Here is a 20,180-nt window from a genome sequence, read left to right as displayed (position 1 = left end):
CAGAGCCCCAGAGCCTGTCCCCTGAGGCCAGGCCTTCTGCCCTCCCTCAGGCCCACACAGAGAGCCTTGGAGGAACCAAGGAGGATGTAGCCCCCCCACCCCCCCTCCCCGCCCCAGCTCAGCCCCATGGCTGGACGCTGCAGGGAGGCACAGGGCAGCTCCCGGAGAAGACAGGGCTGACTGCAGACTGCACTCTGGAAGACGGTTGTGGTGCAGAGGGCGCCCATCCCTGGATGTTCAGGGACGCACATGGTGACCGCAAGCCCCTGGAGGCCCCTCCCAGACCCCTTCCCTCCGGCCAGGGCATCTCCATGCAGCGGCCCAGACGCATTTCCCAGCAAAACCATCTTTATTCCCACATACACGCAGCGCCCCTGGGGGCTGCTGCCACCCCGCCCGCAGTCGTGCCCTCCCCCTCTCCCCCCAGCCAGGATCAGCACTGAAGGGTGGGCCCAGGGCTCCCTACGGGCTGCAGTGCTGCTTCTTCCTCCTCCCTGGGACAAAGGAGCCACACCTTCTCTTTGGAGGCAGAGAGGGCCGAAGCAGCCCCACGGCCAGGGCCCGCACCGAGCCCCTGAGGCTGGCCCCTGGGAGGGGCGTCTTCCCGGCAGCGGCCAGACCCGCACGCAGAGCCCGCTTTCTGGACTTGGCAGCTGGGGGAGCGGCTGGGCTGCGGCCTATTCTCTGAGCAGCGGGGGCCTGGGGAGCTCCCCGCGGCCCGCGCCCTCCAGGGCTGGGGAGGCCCGGGGCCGGAGCAGGACTCTGGGACAGCCCCCAGGGCAGCAGGCTGTGCCCAGAGGCCAGGAGGAAGGCCAGGCTGGGCAGCTCCTCCTCGTCCTCACTGGACCCATCTGCTGGCCCGCCAGGCTCCCTAGCAGGGGGGGCCTCTCTGAACACGGGGGCATCCCTGGGGCCCGGCCGAGGAGGGGTGCGCCCTGGCCCCTGGGGAGGAGAGGAGAGCCCACCAGCCCGGAGGGCAGGCAGCTCCTGTTGTCCTGGAGATGCGGCAAAGGCTCTGGGTCTGCACGGGTGGGCGTGTGCCTGGCTGTGCCTCCGGAGGTCCTGGCACTCGCTCTCTGCTGGGCAGGCTTCACGGCTGACCCCTGGCCGGGCCCTGGCCTCACCCTCAGGCCCGGAGCCCAGTGTCGCTGCACAGTGACTCGGGGTTGTGGGCACACCGTCCTCCACCGCCAAGGCCAGCAGTCTCTTCTCTACCAGCTGGGAGGAGGGAGGTGACGGTGACTGGCCAGCACGGGAGTGTGAGAGGGGAGGTGGGACGGTGGCATGGGGGATGGGGGTGGGGGTGGGAGGAGGGGACGGTGGCCCGTGAGGCCCTCTGGCTCTCCTGATATCGCCCTGAGTCCCTCCCTCCCTTCCCAGGCTCCCCATCCTGTAGATGGCATTCTCTGCTCAGTACCTGCCCTGGAGCTCCTGGAGCTCGCCTCCCCAGTGCCATGCCTCCTAGGCAGGGGAGCGGGGGACCGAGTCACGTGTGCCTTTGTACTGAGTGCCCCCCCTTCCCTGGCTCACCTGGGCCCCCTCCCTCCCCTGGCTCAGCTCCTCTCCTGCGTCTCTCTTTGCCCTGCTCACCTCTGCAAGGGAGAGTCCTTCCTCCTGCTCCAATTTCTCAGCGAGGGCCAAAAGATCCAGCTGTGGTTCTGAAGAAAGCAGTTCTGCCAGGAATCGCGGGTGAATGACTGCCTCCACCTGGGACAGAAGGAACAGGCTGTGGGCACCTGGGCAGGGGGCACCTGTGAGCCAAGCAGGACCCACAGGGAAAGTGGTAACGTGAACCCCACCCCGCCTTCTGCACAAGGCAGGATGTTTGAACCATCATGGTCACTGGCTGCATGCACACGCAGACAGGCGCACACGCACACACACACACGCACACACAGGCACACGTGCAGACAACACAGTTTCACACATGCATACACAGAGAGACAAAGCCTATACACACATACATACATATATACATACGCACATACAAAAGCCACACAAATGTGTATGCACACACACCCCCAACACATATGTGCCCACACAGAGACACAGAAGCATTCAAATGGTAGACACCAACATATCCTCACAAACATATGCATACACACACAGACACGCACGTACACATACACACAGGCCACACACAGACACCCACACAGGCTCACCCACACCTGCACAGGTGCACACACACACAAGTACACACACGTTCATGTACACAAGTACCCACAGAGGCACACTACACATAGCCACAAACACATGCATGGACACACACACACACAAGTACACACAGGTGCACCCTACACGCAGGCACACTTACATGCACGTAAGCACATTCACACAAGTACACAGACATACAAACCCTTGCATGTATGTTCATGCACCCAAGTACACACATGCAAACACACACAGGCACACACACATCCACCTAAGCACATTCACTCAAGTACACATGCAAACAAACCCTTGCATGTACGTACATGCACACAAGTACACACACGCACGCTACACGAAGGCACACACACGTGCACGTAAGCACATTCACAGAAGTACACGCACATGCACACGCATACATGTATGCACACGCACACAAGAGCACACACACATACACCCTACACGCAGGCACACACACACGCACGTAAGCACGTTCACACAAGTACACACACAAACACCTGCATGTATATACATGCACTCAAGTACACGCCCATGCACACACATAAATGGACGCATATGCACACAGGTATACACACATGCATGCACACAAGTACCCACACGCACATGCACGTAAGCACATTCACTCAAATACACACACGTACAAACCCTTGCTTGTACGTACACACACAAGTACACACATGCTCGTAAGCACATGCACCCAAGTACACACACGTGCACACACACATGCCTGCACACACACAGCTCAGGAACGAGGAACAGAGCTTGATCCCAAAGGCCTAGGCACAGTCCCACTCCGGGTGTCGGAGTGGCAATGCCTGGAATCTTCCAGACGCCAGGCTGTGGGCCAGCCCACCTTGGTGATGAAGTCTTCCTGGGAACACAGCTTGTCAATGTAGCTGAGAAGACCCGGGTCCAGGTAGATGGCGTCCTCGTCCTGCCGTGGCTCCTCTCCGTCCTGTCCCCATTCACCCGCTAGCGCCCCCGGGGCTGAGCAGGCAGGCCCCAGCAGCCCCTCCATGATGTCCACGTACTCTCTCACAGCCTCAGAGGGGATCTCCTTGGGTGCCTTGGGCTGCGGGGGTCTGTGTGGCTGCGGGCAGGGTGGCTGGGCCCTGGAGCCGGCCTTCCTGGGAATGCAGGCTGAGGCAGAGCGGGAAGGAGGGAGGAGGTGAGAGGGGCTCCAGCTTGCTTGTGGAGAGGGCAGGGTTTGGGGGACACTGATGTCGGTGGGGGCTGGGTCAGGGCCACCTGAAGCCACAGGCACCCTGGGACGGGGGAGCTGAGGGGAGGAGCATCTAATAGCGTCTCCTGTGAGCAACAGAGGACCCACCGTTTCTCCAAGGGTCTCCCCCCACAGCCCGCTTTCCAGGCAGAGTTTTGTTGGGTCCCTTGACAGGGAGGTGGGACTTGCCAGGTCAATATCTCACGGTGACAAAGGGCAGCTACGACCCCAGGCTCTCTGCGGCTGGTTTGGTTGAAAGACCAAGGCCCACGTGAAGGAGGAGACAGGACGTGGGGACAGCGGCCTTCCCTAGGCCCCACTGCCTTCGGCCGCCAGCTCCCTTGGGAATGTGGGTGCTGTACCTGGCTGCCGGCCCCCCTCCAGGGCTGGGGACCCCTGTGTTCCAGGCTTGGGTGGGGCTGGAGCAGATGCGCCCTGGGCCACCTTCACCCACTGCAGCTTCTGAATCTGTTTCTCCTCCTCTGCCTCAAACTCCATGAACCTGGGGGTGAGGAGACCCAGGCCACACTGAGGAGGGGCCCGGCCATGGAGCCCAGCAAAGGCGGAGGCCGTGGGGGACCGGAAGAGGCAGTGCCCGGCAGCGGCAGCCATGGTTTGGCCCCCCAGGAGGCAGCAGGCTGGCCGATCCGGCCCGGCCCGGCCACAGAGGGGGTCCCACCTCCCCGGGGTCGCAGGTTCAGCCCCCATCCTGAGACCTTCACATGGGGGCAGGGGTGGGTGTCGATCAGGTTGGGGTTGAAGCCTGGGCAGGTAGGTGAGGAGGACCCTGTGCTCAGCCCGGCCTCACGGGTCCCACAGGCCTGGGGCTGGGACCCTGACTCACTTTCCTGCCATCTCGTAGTAGATGACCCGGTCAAAGTTGCTTCTGCACTGCCACTCCTGCACGGCCCGCCACACTCCCTCCTCCAGCGTCATGGTGGGCTTCAGGCGGGCCAGGGACCGAAGCACCGGGCTGCAAGCCCTCGGGGTCAGGCGGCGGCTGCGGTCTGGTGGCCCCCCCCCCCCCCCGCCCCACCCCGGCCCTGTGCAGCACGTGTCCCCCGCCCAGCGTGACTCAGTGCTGGCAGGTGACAGGCGGCGTCTGGCCGTGCAAACCAGCCCCCTCCAGGCGACCACTGTCACTGCCTCACACTGGGCAGCCCGGGCCCTGGGCTCCAGGCTGACCACCCACCCGCACCTGGATCAGGGAGCTCTTTGCCCCCGGACCCTGCGTTCCATAATGACGATACTGAGCGTGCCGTGCCAGGCAGTGATCCGGTCCCCCGGTCCCCTGCGGGAAGTGCCGTCACCCCGTGTCCAGCGGGGGACCCCAGAGGACCCGCGCCGCACTGCCTTCCCCGAGCGGCACTGGCTCACACCCTCCTCTCCTCACCCTGAGGCCCCCCGCCCTGGGCACACCCCAGGGTCCTGGCTGAGGGCGGCGGGGGGCAGAAGGCGCTCACATGAGAAAGCAGGAGAGGGCTTCGGCGTCGGGGCTCTGCGGGAGGTGCCTGCGGGCCAGGACCTTGAAGCACTGCCAGCGCCGGAAGTTCTCGTACACACTCTTGGGGCTACAGGAGTCCGCGGGCGAGGCCTTGGCGGGGCCGCTGGCCAGGCTGCCCTCCCTGGCAGCTGCGGGGGGCTGCGGCCCTGCGGTCCCCGGGGGCACCATGGGGGCCCGCCGGACAGCCGGGGGGGGAGCCTGAGGTCGAAGGTCTGGGGTGGAGCCTCCCTTGCCGGCCCAGGTGCCCCCGACGGCTGGGGCGGACACGGGGCTCCCCGCTGCCGACGTTGCCAGGAACAGGGGTGTGGGGCATGCAGCACCCCCACAGAGGGCCCCGGGAGGACTCCAGTGAGCGGGGGCCTGGGTGAGGACGACGGTCTGAGTCTGGGGGGCATCTGCGGGCCCCCACTCTGACCTGACCTGGACGATGACGTTACAGGCCCGGGTCCCACCCGGGCCATGGACGGCATCTCCTGCCACCAGCGGTGTCCTGCAGAAAGTGGGCAGCACCACGGGGCTGCCAGGCGTGAATGGCGGGGTCACGTGGGGCGGCGAGTGCTGCCCCCGGGGTGACCAGTGCGAGGCGCCAGCAGCAGGTGGGGGAAACGGCTGTGCCGTCAAAGAAGACACGGAGGCCTCCGGGTCCATGGCCACATGCGGTCCCAGCACTGGAGATGCTGTGGACAGAAGGGAAGGGCCGGATCGAGTCTGAGAATCGCAGCCAGGACGCAGGATCCTGGGCCCCTTTGCTCACTAGGGAGCGGAGTGGGGAATCGCGACACCCGAGGGACACTTACAGGAAAAGGTGCGGTTTGCAAGTGTCCTGGAGTGATTTCCGTGCTCTGGCCTCCGGACGACAATTCCTGTCCCCGCCCTTCTCAACAAGACAGCCTGCCTGCCTGGAAGAGGCAGCCTTGGCCAGCACTGACTCTGGGAACCTCCCCAGGACCCCAGACACCACCCTCCATCCTCACGGGCTGTCCTCCTGGACGAGGGGCTGGGTGGACATCTGCCCTGTGGGAAATGCCCTCGGCCGGCTCCCAGGCGGCTTGGGTTCTGCTCCCAGGTACGTCCGAGTCACCTGAAGGGCCTTTGTGAACGGGCAGCGTCTAAACCATTTGGGCCCCTCTCCTGCTCAGACCCCCAATGCCTGACGCTCAGTAAAACTCCCTCCCTTTCTTCCTGTCCTAACATAAGAAAACAAACGCTTGTAATATCTTTCTCCTTCTAAGCGCGGCCTCCGAGCCCCCACGTAACCCCGTCTTAGGAACCCCCACAGCCCACACGCAGCACGGGCCAGGTGCTGCCACCGCTCAGCAGCTCGGATCCTGGGAGAGTGTGAGGCAGGCGTCATGTTCCCTGGTTCCTGTCACTCGCAGCCCACGGTGGCTACAGAAGATTAGCAAAGGGCAATGCAGAGGGGGCAGCGGGGCTGTTGGGGTGGGGGGACTCTGGAGCTGGGTCACGTGGGACTGGTTGTGGGAATGCAGGCTTCTGTGGTCTTCCCCTTCCAGCTCCAACAGTGAAGGTGAGGACACACGAGGAGCCCAGCATGAGCCCAGTGCCAGAAGGAAAAGGGGCTGGATCCCGTGCCTGTTCACCAAGAACCCATGCAGGTCCTCGTTGGGAGGACAAGGGACACACCTGCACATCTAACTGATCAACAGGTGTCCCACGACATGTCATACAACCATAGAAGATGGTCCTCCCGTCCAGGCTCCCCTCCTACCCCCTGTAAGGAGGACTCAGCTTTCACAGATGCTGCTTGGGACACCCAACCACACTACACTCTGTTTCCCATCCACGGCACAGGGACGTGGAATACAAGCAGACCCTTCATCTCAAAGGTGGCTCCCAGGGTTGAGGGTTGGCCAGGAAACACTGGACAAGATGAAGCAGGTGGAGGGACCGCGCGTCCTCAAGAGGAAGAGGGACCCAGAACAGCTGAGGAACCCAAGGCTTACCTTGGTTGAGGCCACCTGATGCCCTGTCCCTGCTGAATCTACGAAAAGGGTCACCTGGGCTGGGGAGAAGTCAGCTCTGGGCTGGAAGGAGTGGAAGTCCTGGGCCGGGGGTGTTAGAGGAACTTCCAGCCCCGCTCCCGGGGAGGACATTGGCCATAAGACCGCCCCACTGAACCACGTCCTGGCTCAGACCATCTCCCCCCACATCCCTATCAGGCACTATGGAGACCCAGAATCTGCAGTCAAGTCCCTTGGAGGGTATGGTGGGGGAGGTCCAGGTGTCTGAGGAATACCACACCCGGCTGTCCTTTCCCTGGGAGCCTGCCTGTGCCACCACCACGACACGGTGCCACCTCTCTACAAACTGTCAAAGTGGTGTGTGACTCCAGAGACACGCAGTGTGCCTGCCTCCATCCGTTCTCCACGCCCAGGGCATTTCCCCTACGAGGTCTCGACCCGCCCTCCTCCCCAGGGTCCTTGCAGGTTTCCACGGGCTCCCAGCCTCCCAGATGAGTTGTCCTTGGCCCCCACCCTCTTTCTCTACTCAACCCCCACCCCCACCCCCATGTGCCCCTGTCCAAGTGTCGCATTTGAATCCCACGGATTTGAGGGATGGCAGGCACGCGGACACACCTGCCCAACCCACAGGCTTACCTCCTTCTGAGGCCATCCCCGCAGGCTTGGCAGGGACCACTGTGTCCTACAGCCACCACAATGAGAAACGTCGAGTCCACGTCCCAGACAGCGACCTGCTCCAGCAGATGCTCAAGATCCAATTAAGGAGGGAAAAGTTTGAATGTAAACAGGGACAGAATGTAGGGCTCCTGACATTCTGCAGCGGGGGAGGGGCCGAGGGCCAGGGCCCTGGGTGGGGGTGGGGAGACATTCCCTGAGGGCTCTGGCAGGTAGGCAAGGGCCACAAGTCCCTCTCAAATGACACAGGGGAAACACAATTGCTGTGTGCCTTTGGAGGCAATTTATACAAGTTGTTCAGATTCCGAGCACCGAGGTGTTACTCGGTGGTCCTTTGCTTCCGTTTTCATCCATTGGCCGAGTTTGTGTCCCTCAACCCGCTCTGCTTCCCACCTGGCTCTTGACTCACTTCAACCGAGGCCGGACTTTCTGAACAAGATTCAGAACATGTATTCTGATGAACACATGGGTCCTGAAGACCACATGGAACTGAGGTTCCAAATTAGCAGATCTCAGCAGATCCTGCGTGCTTGCTTGCACACGGGTCCTTCTGTCCTTGCCGCCCTCCGCTGCTGGAAGCTGCTCAGACTCAAGCAGGACGAGGCTTACTAATGCTCTCCTCTGCTGGAAAGCCCCAGCCTATCAGACAGTGGTCGTGCAGCCTACACATGCAGGACCAGAAATCACTACTTTTTGTTTCCCAGCATCCTGTGCTGTCATTCAACATTGACTGCTAACATTTTTCCTTCTTTTAGTGGAATATCTCAAAGAATCAATAGCTTTGTGTGGTTCAATGTCGAAGGACATAAAGGAATATGCAGTGATGACTCTTCCTCCCACCTCTTACTCCTGGGCACCAAGCCCCTTTCTCGCAGGAAACCAGTGTTATCTGTGACGTTCAAATCTTCAGAGAGACAGATTATGCAACTAAAAGTACATGTGAGCTATTTTCATTTTCAAAAAATGCTTGTATTTTTTTCTGTGGCTAAAAGTTGACACATATTCCAAAATAGGTGTGAGTGTGCCCAGTGATTGACTTTATGCTGATACTGTGGCTCCTGTCCTTATTTCTGGAGACTGGATTCTGGGAACATGGAGTTCTACAGTCCTTTACATTTCAAGGACCCTGTAGAATAGGGTGGCTGGATTTAGCATATGAAATAACGGATGCTGAACTGAGTTAGAATTTCAGATAATAGGGATCAGCTTCTAGAATAATTGTGTCCCATGCAATATTTTGGATATAACTTTTAATGGAAATTTGTTCCCAGTTGATTTCAATTTTGCATTTAGCTGGGGTTCTGTACTTTATATGGCATCTCCACCCAAACAGTGTAATATATTCAGCCAATATTAGTCACCCTGTGAGAAAGAGAACTTGGATTAGGAGACTCAAGGGTGCTACTTTGAAAAAAAAAAGTGCTATCTTGGCTCACCCACAAAATCATTTGCCTGCGCACGCACGTGCACACGAACACACACACACACACACACACACACACACACGGTGTCTATAGGCTCTTTGGGTGATATGGAATTTGGAGGCGCCAAATATACAGAATTGAGTATCTGGAATTAAGGGGACTAAGGACAGAAGTAAGGGATAGGAAACCTTCCCCTCCCTAACATCCTACAGTCCTGGTTTTCCTAGGGGTTAAAATCAATCCCCATGAAATGGATGTGCACCTGCCATCTATCCACTGACGTCCAACCCCCATTCACACAACCAGCTTCCTCTAAGTTCTAATTGGCCAATGCTAGCCTGGAAGCCCTGCTCACGGGCTTGTGTATTTCCTGTCTGCATGAGAGACCCTTGTTCTTTGGAATCCATGCTCATCAGGGCATGTGGCCCCATCTGCACGAGAATCATGGGAGCACCTCTTTAAAGTCTTGCTTGATTCTTCTTTTCATATTGCACATCAACATCAGTTTACTGGGAAGGTTCAAAATGATATGAAAGAGCATTGGGGTTTTGTGTCGTCAGAAGAGAGGACTGTTAGGAAATTGGCCAAGGGTGACGAGGGTTAAGAACCTCAGTGGTTGCCACCCATCTCTTGGGAGACCTGCTTCACCCCTGCTATCATAGCAGTACAGCTCCTAGGATGGCAGGGTGTTGGGGAAGGAAAGGGAGGTTTAGAAGGATGGCTCCACACTGACCATACACTGAAAAAGACTCCTGGTTAAGGCACCGAAACAATTCCTTGCCCCCTTGAGGAAAAGTTGACTCCAAAGGCCACCACTGTGTGGAAACTGAACAGTGGACACCCTGATGCGGAAAGGCACTGGACTTTGAGTTCGGGACCTGGAGTTCCTCCCCTCCCCCTGCTCCGTACTATAGTCATGTAAGAGAGTCATTTCCCAATTCCTCTGCAATCTCCACACGGTTTCTAAGTTTTCTCCCAACTCCCACCCTGACAGGGCCCAGGGATTATTTATATTAGCACTTCTGGAGTGTAGGGCCAGCCACCCAAAGCAGGTGAGCTCCACGGTGCAGCCCTTCAGGACATTCCCCAGGCCTCTCCCACTCTGCAGTGTGGAAGGGACTCTCCACAGGCACCCATCTTTGTGTTCTCTCTGGCAGCTGCTCTGAGCACGCTTCCTGCACGGGAGCTGGGGAGATGAGCTGAGAGCCACTCAAGCAAATCATAGTGAACTTTATTGCAAACATCCCTGCTGGGCATTGAAAAAGGAACAACTTGGAGACATTGCTCAAGGCCTGAGCTTTTATCCGGGGAAGGCTGAAATGGGTTTCAAGCAACAGCTTTGTTTTAGACAGTTTTGAGGCAAAATGTACTCAGGCACTCGTGAAAGCAGGCTCCTTCTTGTTTGCTCCCTTTGTCCAGTCAGTCAACCAATTATTGCTAAGATTCTCACTCATGGCTCAGAGGTAGGACTTGAGTGACCCTTGTCAGGGCCACTGATAAAAGATGACACTGCAGAAAACTTCTCTGGTCCCCATTCTGCAATCATTTTCGAACACTTCGAAATCTAGAGTCCAGAAGCAGATGGCATCAAATTAGCCCAAATGTAACTTGGGAAGACTGGTCCTAGGAGGGAGTAAGAGCATTCCTTTAGACCCTGATCTCTGGCCGTTCCTGCATTAACTTCTGAGACAAACCCATCTCTGGACACGGATCACAGGCCTCAGAAGAGGGATGGCCTTCCACACAAGCAAGGACATTAGCAGAGTGGGGGATATCATGCTTGTGTGATCTTGGAGTCTGCAGCCCGTGGACTTGGAGGTGTGCGGTGCCAGGTTTCATCGTTCTGCTGTGGCTGAGAAATAGCACGAAGGTGGCCATTGGCCACAAGGAGGTTGTGGAGGTTGAAGCTTCTCCCAAGAATATTACAAAATCTGGTCAAGAAGTTGAGTCTTTTTAAAAAAATCAGTTGAAATTCTTCGCTGTTTTGAAAAGGAGGGAGGGGAGGGCAAATCCTTCCCAGCCCACCTGTGTGACTGCATCTGTCCAGCAGGATCAGAGGCAGAGCACAAGCCTGTAAGGAGACGTCCGTGCATCACACGTACTGAGCAGCCCCGTGTATCAGCAGCTACCCTAAGGAACCTAACCTGGCACAGGCAGTGTGTTCGGGGAAACTCTGGGAGAGGAGGCGGGGAGGGAGGGGGCCCTTGGAGTGTTCCCCAGGTCTGCATTCTCCGCCTGATCTGTTCCTTCATGGAACCTTCGGGCTCGGGCGTCCAAGGGGCACAGCACTTGTGGAAAGGCGGGGACGAGCAGAGGGACGGGCGGTCCCGGCCGAGGGCGGCCGTGGCCCCACCGGAGGCCGTGGGGCTGCAGGTGCACCTGGTCCCTAACTCGGTGGGAAGGCCGCGTCAGAGGGCGCGGAGCGCACGTGTGCGGTGTTACAATCGCCAGTGCTGGCTTCACAGGCGCCGGCTCCGAGGCTGGACGGCCATAAAGACTCCGTCCCGTCCGAGCTAGAGCCGCCCGAGTGGCTTCCCAGCGCGAGAGGGTCCCCTGGCGCCCTAGCCCGCAGGGACCTCCAGGCGCGTCCCTGCGTGTCCTTTGCCCGCCCGCGCACGCCCAGGGGGGCGGGGCTGCAGCGCTCCTGGACCCGCCCCCCAGGGCCCGCCGCGTCCGTTGAGGCGGTGCGCCGGGGAGCGCGCGCGCGTGCGTGGGGGCGGGGCTCAACGGCCCTCCCGGCTGGAGGCGGTGCCCTGCCCCCTGCCTGGCGGCCTCGTGCCACCGTGACGTCAAGTCGAGGCCCGGGTCCCGCGCCGTTAGTCGCTCAGGCGTAGCCGCGGTCGCCGTGGTAAGGCCTTAGCTTGTGCGCGCGCGTGTCACGTAGCAACCGGCCGCGTGGACGCTCGGCGACCGCCGCCGCGACGGTGAGCTGACGCGCGAGTGTTTCGGGCGGTGTGCGGGTGTGGACCGTGCGGGGCTGAGACCGGTTCTTGGGAGTCGGCGTCGGCAGCGGGGTCCGGGGCGGCTGTACGTCTGGGGTCTTCGTCTCGACCTCTCGACCCAGCGGTTCTGAAGCGGGTTCTTGGGCGTGTCGGCGTGGGCAGCGGGTTCCCGGGCGGCGTTGGGTCTGGGGTCTTCGCCTCGGCGTCCCGACTCGGCGGTTCTGAAGCGGGTTCTTGGGCGTGTCGGCGTGGGCACCTTGGTCCCAGGCGGCGGCGGCGGGTCTGGGGTCTGCACCCCGGCGTCCCGACCCGGCGGTTCTGAAGCGGGTTCTTGGGCGTGTCGGCGTCGGCAGCGGGGTCCCGGGCGGCGTTGGGTCTGGGGTCTGCGCCTCGACCTCTCGACCCAGCGGTTCTGAAGCGGGTTCTTGGGCGTGTCAGCGTCGGCACCGAGGTCCCGGACGGCCAGTGGGTCTGGGGTCTTTGCCTCGGCGTCTCGACCCAGTGGTTCTGAGGCGGGTTCTCGGGCGTGTCGGCGTGGGCACCTTGGTCCCAGGCGGCGGCGGCGGCGGCGGGTCTGGGGTCTGCACCCCGGCGTCCCGACCCGGCGGTTCTGAAGCGGGTTCTTGGGCGTGTCGGCGTCGGCAGCGGGGTCCCGGCGGGCGTGCGTCGGGGGCCTGGAGGGGGCGGGGGGCGGGGGACGAGGGGCCGTCGCGGTTCCCCTCCGAGGGCGCGGGGCCGCCAGGCCAGCGGAGCACAGGTGGGGCCGCAGGAGCTTGTCCGCTGGGAGTGTGGCACGTGTGTTCGCACGTGTGGGGTAGTGCGGTCTCGGGGCGTTTGTGATGAAGGGGCCAAGCCCGTGTGTGAGCGCGGGCGGAGAGGCGTGTGTGGACCGGGAGTGCCTAGCTCCTCGGGGAGTCGGCGGCTAGCTGTCGGGACTTTGGGGAACGTGGCACGTGCGATTGTTTCCCCCTCTGACTCGGGGGCTGGTGCGAGTCGCGGCAGACGTGGAAGGATTAGGCGCATGTGCAAGGGGGCAGGGTTTGGACCGGCGCCTGCGTGTGTTAGTTTCGGTGTGTGGCGTGCTGTGTGTTATTCGGACAGCGTCGGAGGACCACGTGGTTCATGGTTGAGTTTCTTTTCCTGATTGTCGGCAGCCGTGTATCTATCCCTCTCCAGCTACAGGAATTACCCAAGTTGTTCGCAAGGCGTGAAGGCTTTAGGAGCATTCCAAGGGCATTTCTTTGGATAGTGGAGCTGTGTGTGTGTGTTGGTGTGTAGAGGGCAAGTCCGTGACTCGTTCCTGGCGTCGGGGGTGGGGGGGGTGTTTGATGTGCCGTCGTGACGTGGGCTTGTGTGAAGTGTTGGGGTGTGCTGGAAGTGACTTGTGCCGACTCGGGATGGTGAGTGGTGCGCATCTGTTCCTCGTTCTGTGTTTAGTGTCAGCAGGCGGGTCGCTTGAAGGAGTCAAGCTGCGAATGCTAGGTAAAAGCCACAAAGGAAGCCTTTCCCTCCTTTCTCCGGGAGCATTTTCTTGAGCATTTAGGAGCACACCACCGGTCTGTGTGGATGGATGGATGGGTGAAGCAAGCATATTCGGGCATCCTTGGGTGTATGGGGGGGGCGGTGACTCTGTGAATTGTGAGTGGAGCTTCCGGAGCTCTGGGCCCTTGTGTGTGTGCACCGAGCCTGGTCATTCTGAACCGCTGCGTCACTCCTAATCAGGTTGGCCCACTGGTTAGGGCCGAAGCATCCCTGTAAACATTGGTGATGTGCAGATAGGTTGGGGGTGTCTGTTAGGTGGGTGGAGACTCCTTCAGCACCTGCGGTCCTGGCATCTGGGTCCCAAGTGGGATGGCCTGGTGGGCATCGATGGCTGTCGGTGCAGAACCTTCACCAGTGTGTTGTTGGTGTGATGGGGATTCCTGGACGGGAGGTCGGAAGGTCTGCTCTCCCGGGCAACCCCTGCAAGTCAGCCGGGCAGCTACGGGCACTGCTGTCTCTTCTGGGGCATGGCTGGGAGGCAAGGACACCCTCCACGGGGGTTCCAGGTGGTGACGGGCTGTAGAAACCTGTATCTGGGAGTGCAGCAGCCCCAGGTGGTGGGGGATTTTGGTGATCATGCTGCTCAGCCATGTCACTAGTTCTCAACCAGCTCATCTCAGTGGAAGCCTGAGTCCTCCGTGCTCGGCAGGACCTCTGAGGGGCGGGGTCAGTGAACTGACAAGGCTGGAGTTGGGAGGCTTTGTCCCTGCAGAAGGGCTGGGGGCTGAGACCCGGAGAGACTGGGATGTTGTGCTCTGGGTAGGTATGGCTGTGATGTTCCAGAACCCTATAGGTATGCTCTCTCTTCTTTTTGAAGGTTCAGGATGCTCCTAGTCCTGGGAAGCTTATCTCAGCTTCATGTTTCTCTGATGGGATGACCTGATGCTCTTTTCTCAGTCCACATGGACCTGCAGACCCACCAGAGGGTTCGATCAATATGGCCACCAGCTGACCACATACACAGCTGCCTCCTGCCTCCCCTCTCCCTTGGACCCACCCAAGCCTTTCTGGGCCTTCCTTATGGGGAGTCTCCCACTGGCCTTTTCTCCCTCATGGTGGATCTCCCTCCAGCAAAAGGTGCCGACGTCACCTTCTTGAATGCCCCAATACCACCTCTCTTAGCACTAGCGGATTCCTAGTGGCTCTCACTGCCTCCTTTGTAACCTATCCCCAATAAAGGGACAGTACGGTATGTTAATTGCGTTGTGTTTTGTTGGCAAAATGGACCTTTGCCAGTTTTTTGTATTTTAAAACATTTTATGTTCTAAAAAGAACACGATGTAACACATGCAAGGTAGACGTTCTTGGGTTTCTTTGTTTTGTTTTTGATATGGGAAGATGTAGACCCTGAGCTTTAGGGGAGAAGAGCAGGAGTGTCTCGATATCCCAGACCAGCACTGAAAACGCCCCACTCTCGTGGAATGGACGGAAATGTCTGGAATGGCTGAGGCCGATCACAGCTGGTTGTTCTGGGGCCACTGGTGTTTTGGAGTGTACGTTGCGGCACGTACCCTGTGTTCCCCCGTCTCTCCCTGGGCAGAAGGGATCCTCTGTTCCGCACGGAGCGGCCCCTTTGGCCAGGCCATTAGGAGCTCCACCCCTTCTACTTCGCAGCAGTTGGTGGGGATAAAGGAGCTGAACGCTCTCATCCACACTGGGCTTTGGGGGCTCAGGAGCCCTGCAGCAACACAGGCGTGGGTCTGAGGACACCCAAAAGGTGGCTCCAGAAAGGAGGCTGCTCTGATGTCTGCTGTAGGAGCTGCGCGCCCAAGGGCTTACAGCCTGCAGAGACTGGGAAAAGCAGAGCGGGGTCAGTGGGACTAGGAACAGAGCAGGGAGAGGATGGGAATCAGGCCGGGGCTGGAGGCAGGCTTTGCCTCTGCTGGGAGAGGAGGAGGGAGCAAGTCAGGAGATGAATTCTGCCACCCTCATCCCTCCGCCAGACCCTGCTCCTGTGGCTGCTCCTGGTTAGGGACCCTGAGAGAATGTCAGCTTGGAGGTCAGCGGTCTAGCTCCTTCCCGAGGCTCACTCACGCTTTAAACGACAAACGTGTCCATGGTGCACCCTGGTTAGAAATGCAGCGTTTAAGGAAGCTCAAGGCCTCTTCCTTGGGAGCGCCCCAGAAACAAAATTAGAAACAGTAACCGGTTTTTAATAAGTTGTAGATCGGTGCTTGTAGCCTCTCCTCCTGCCATGTGCAGAGATCAGAGTTTTTGGTCAAAGTGCTGACTGGACATTGGCTAATGCTGTGCGTGTGTGAGTGTGTCCGTGTCCGTGATGCAGCTCTGTGTTTACCATCTGTTTTCTCCACTGGAAAGTAAGAGCCAGAAGCGGAGTCTTTACCGTGCTTGGTAAATACTTCTTGTAGCTTGGATTCTTCAGAAAACAGACCTGAACACGGAGTTTAGGGAACAGGATGTTTACTAAGCAGCACCTGTGAGGGAAGAAACAGAAAGCAGGATTGGACCCATTGATGTCTCCCCCAGACTCCAGCACAGCCTGTGCTTCCCCCACTGAACTCTCTTTCAGAGCTGTCTGTCCTCAGTTGGAGGAATCCGGCCAGGCCGCCATCAACCCGTGGGACATATGCCTTCCTGGAAAGGGATGCCCCGTGGTGAGGCCACCGTGTGTAGCTGGGCAGTCCCTGAAGGAGCCGGGAGTCGACACTGCCTCCCGAAGGCACCCTTGCCAGCGGGGGACACAGGGCCTTCCCTGAAAAGAGGTGCAGGTGATACTTGCCATTGTCACCAAACTCATCCCCATCGCAGTTTCTATATGTAGATTCTGAGTGTGTGAGTGTCTTCAAGGTGGTGGAAATTGTGTAAGTGCGCATCGGTGTTGTGAATATCGTGAATGTTTGTACGAGCGTGGAGTTTTTGTGTGTGAAGTTGGGGAGTGTGTAGGTTTGCGCTTGTGTCTGGGCGGGGGCGGGGGGTGGGGGGTTGGATGGCCCTTGCATGTTGTGCTGAGGATTGTTGGGGGTCCCGAGCTGGTAGATTGTATTAAGAACCAGTCTTGTATTAAGACCTCCTTCAGCAGGTCATACCCACGCGGCCTCAGCAGGGAGCTCCCTCAGCACCTGGGCAACACCGTGGGGAAGTGAAAAGCACAGGGTGGTTTGATCGAACGCACAGTTTCAGCACACCCCCCTCCCTCCAAGGAAGGAGAGTCACAAGATTTACTTCCAGGTCCCTGTAACGGGCGTGCAGTGAGCCAGGGGAAGGGCAGTTGTCCATCTTGGGTCACAGCCAGCAGACGTAGAGTGCAGGGTAGCAAGCACCTAGTACTGCCAGGTGGTTGGGGTGGAGGTTGCTCGCTTTTCGCGGGCTCAGCTCTGGAGGGTTACTTTCCAAGGTGCCCTAGGAAAAGCAGAGTGGGAGCTTGGGGTGGGAATTCTAAGCTCAGGCCCTTATCGAAATGTCCAGACTGGGTGTGAGCAGGCTGTCCTGCTGTAGACACGCGGGCAGCACCTCATGAGGGCGGTTTTCTCATTGTGAGACTGGAGCTCTGTACGCGTGTGTGCCAGTGACGTGAGAGTGTGTATGTGCTGGGGTTGTGTGAATTTCTGTGAATATTCAGGGTGTTTGCAGGAAGTTTGTGTGGTGTGTTGAGTGTATATAGTACAGGCTGAGTTGTGTGTGTGAATTCAGTGTTTAGTGAGTCATCTTTTTCTTTAAAAACTTACTTAAATTCTGGCTAGATAACATGCAGTGCAATATTGGTTTCAGGAGTAGAATTCAGTGATTCATCCCTTATGTCTAACACCCAGGGCTCATCCAAAGTGCCCTCCTTAATACTCATCACCCATTTACCCCACCCCCGTCAACCCTCAGGTTGGTTCTCTGTGTTTAAGAGTCTCTTATGGTTTGCCTCCCTGTGTATTTTCCCCCCTCCCATATGTTCATCTGTTTTGCTTCTTAAATTCCACGTATGAGTGAAATCATAGTGAGTAATCTAATATATACATTTGAGGATTGGGGGTTGCTTATGTATGTGTCTGGGTGCATGTGCACTTGGGACATGAAAGGTCGCGTATGTGTATGTTTCTATTTGTAAGGGGTCCATAGTGTGTTTGAGGAATTTTGAAGGGTTCCTGTGTATTTTGAGAGGTTTAAGGGGTTGGTTCTATATATTCAGTACTTTTTTCTTCTGGAGGCCTCGGGTTGGGACAGCGGTTGGGGGGACTGTTGTATGTGTGTGTGTTTTGTGTTTGGAAGGAGGCTGGGGAGAAGCAATGTGAATCAGGACAAAGAAGGTTGTGGAACAACTTGTGGGTATATGGGGGTATGAGATAGTTTGGGGTAATTTTAAGGATGTGTAGGGATTGTGTATGTGTGATTATGGGGGGCAAGGAGAGCTGTGTGTATACAGGTGGTGTGGAATGGTGTGTGGGTGGGTGTGGGTGCGTGTGGTTTGGCTGGGTGGTGTGGCTGATTGTGTGCATCTTGAGACTGGTGAATATGTGTATGTGCGTTTCAGAAGAGGTAGAGTTATGCATTTTCATGCTTCATGTGTTGGTTTTGTGTGTATTTGCAATATCAGTGTTATACCTGTATTCATGCATCCTGTCAGGTAAGAATTTAGGGAGTGGAGGGATGTGGGAAATTGGGGTTGTTAGTGTATTGGGGTGTTTTGAGTTGTGTGTGCAGAATTGAGGGGTGTAGACATGGTATTTGTAGGTTCTCAAGAGGGAGATGGGTGTACGTTTGTATCAGGGTGGTAAGGTCATTGTTTTTTGGGGGGAGTGACCATTTAGGAGAAGGTAGGAAACCCTGTCTGTGTCTGTCTGAGGGTATTTATGTATTTGAGCTTTGAAGGCATACCTGTGTGGATGTTCACAGCTCTAGGGGACTGTGTGTGGTATATGTGGGATTAGAGGATTGTGTCTAACAGTAAGGAGTATGTGAGTTTGGTTTTAATGTATTCAGTTATTTTTGGAGGGTTTGTGTGCATTGCATTGGGGGTTTTATGAGGTTGAGTGGATTTTTGGGGGATACGGGGATGGTTGGAAGTACATGTTTTTAATTAAAAATTTTTAAATGTATGTTTGTTTTTGAGAGAGACAGAAGGAGGCAGAGTGTGAGCGGGAGAGGGACAGACAGAGAGGGAGACACAGAACCCGAGCAGCCTCCAGGCTCTGAGTTGTCAACAAAGAGTCCGACGCAGGGCTTGATCCCATGGACTGCAGGAACATCACCTGAGCCGAAGTCGGATGCTGAACTGACTGAGCCACCCAGGTTCCCTGGGAGTGCATTATTTTATTGAAGACCATAGCTGTAATTTTATTGGGGCTGGGGGTTTATGTATATTTGGGGCATGAGGGTTCTGGGTACACAACCAGGCACCGGATAGGTAGAGGGTTTGTGTGTTTGAGGATGTGTGGAGCTCTGTGGGCCTGTTTGATGGTGGCACAGATCACTGTGACTGGGTGGAGTGTCTGTTGGGCTGGGAGTGGGATATGGGGCTGTATTGGTGGCTGTAAGTCTCCCCCATGTGTACTGACCGTTGTTTGTTGTGACCTCCTGTGGCTTGCCGTCATCCTGTGTCTTCTCTAGGGCAGCCATTCCCCTGGAATTGTCAGCAGTCTTCTCATTTTCACCTGGATTGGTCTGGGAATATCACTTCTGCTGGTGGCTGGATGCAGAATGGGGCTGAGTCCTCCAGGAGTCCTGTCCTCAGTGGGGTGGCTGGTAGGTCAGGACTTGCCCTCCAGGAAGTCAGACGTGACCAGTCCTCTCCAGAATGTGCTGGCAGGACTGACCTGTTGGATGGACTCTGCTAGGAGAAAAGTAGACCCAGATAGTTCCTGAAAGAGAAACCTGTTTCCTCCCTTGGGTGGCTCCCAATGGAGCAGGCATGGCATAGAACTTCAGTAGACTGGCTGTAAAATTATAAACGGTGACCTTTTTAGAATGCAACATGTTTCCCGTTATCCAAATGTTGACAGCCAAAACTCTTGGTGTCCTAAACTGTTGAAGAAAGAGCAGAGCCAAACTGAGTGCCCAGCTGTGTTTATCAGGCTCCATTGAAAATGCAAATTTGCATCATCACTGCATCACTTGAGTTTCTAGTGTGTGCAAGGCCCTGTGTGGAGTACTTTCACATGCATGTATTCCAAATCCATAAAAACCCGACTAGGTGGAAACATTAATCGTTTCACTTTGGCAGGTGATGCAGTTGATGTTCAGAGGTGGGCAATCATGATAAGCACCTTGTATGTGCCAGGATATCACTCATACTTGTTAACCCCTCCCAACAAACTAAACATAAGCCTGATCAATGCATCCGGATGCCAGGCTCTGAAGACACAAAGTAGATCCCAGCAGCAGAATCTCTGTTTTTATCTAGTAGTTTCAGGTCTTAAGTCTTTTTTATCCATTTGGAGTGGATTTTTGTGATGGAAGTCGAATAAGGGACCAGTTTCACTCTTAAGCATGTTTTCCCATCACCAGTTATTAGAGACTACCCTTTCCCCACTTTGTGACTTCTTGGAATCCTTCTTGAAGATCACACTATAGATGGATGTATTTCTGGGCTCTTGGGTCCGTTTACCTGTATGTCTATATGGCAGCACTGTATTATTTTGATTATTGTAGCTTTGTAATCTATTTTGAAATCAGGAAATGGGATGCCTCAGGGTTTGCTCTTGTTCAAAATTGTTTTGGCTCTTCAGGATCTGTGGTTCCCTATAAATTTTTGGATTGTTTTTCTATTTCTGT

The 20,180-nt window shown here is 57.0% G+C and overlaps 1 protein-coding gene across 1 annotated transcript; it reads right to left on the bottom strand.

The window, feature by feature from the left end:
• Positions 1-338: 338 nt before the first annotated feature.
• On the bottom strand, positions 339-8,708 carry LOC113594204 (NUT family member 2G). The gene is made up of 7 exons (XM_053205378.1): positions 7,514-8,708; positions 4,855-5,572; positions 4,236-4,364; positions 3,754-3,893; positions 3,023-3,309; positions 1,591-1,707; positions 339-1,218 (listed from the first exon to the last, which is right to left on the bottom strand). The coding sequence occupies exons 1-7, from the start codon at positions 7,527-7,529 to the stop codon at positions 463-465; spliced, it is 2,163 nt and encodes a 720-aa protein (XP_053061353.1). The 5' UTR covers positions 7,530-8,708; the 3' UTR covers positions 339-462.
• Positions 8,709-20,180: the final 11,472 nt, after the last annotated feature.

This window comes from Acinonyx jubatus, chromosome D4, assembly GCF_027475565.1.
Source record: "Acinonyx jubatus isolate Ajub_Pintada_27869175 chromosome D4, VMU_Ajub_asm_v1.0, whole genome shotgun sequence".
NCBI lineage: Eukaryota > Metazoa > Chordata > Mammalia > Carnivora > Felidae > Acinonyx > Acinonyx jubatus.
Note: the sequence above shows the minus strand (reverse complement) of the source record. Positions and strands in the feature narration are given on the sequence as shown.

What these genes read in the sequence shown, in the direction of transcription:
- LOC113594204 (XM_053205378.1), bottom strand. An exon ending in GCCCTCTCCTGCTTTCTCAT is followed by an intron (nt 4,365 to 4,854) that starts GTGAGCGCCTTC and finishes GAGGGCTTGCAG; the next exon opens with CCCGGTGCTTCGGTCCCTGG. An exon ending in AGGAAGACTTCATCACCAAG is followed by an intron (nt 1,708 to 3,022) that starts GTGGGCTGGCCC and finishes CTTCTGTCCCAG; the next exon opens with GTGGAGGCAGTCATTCACCC.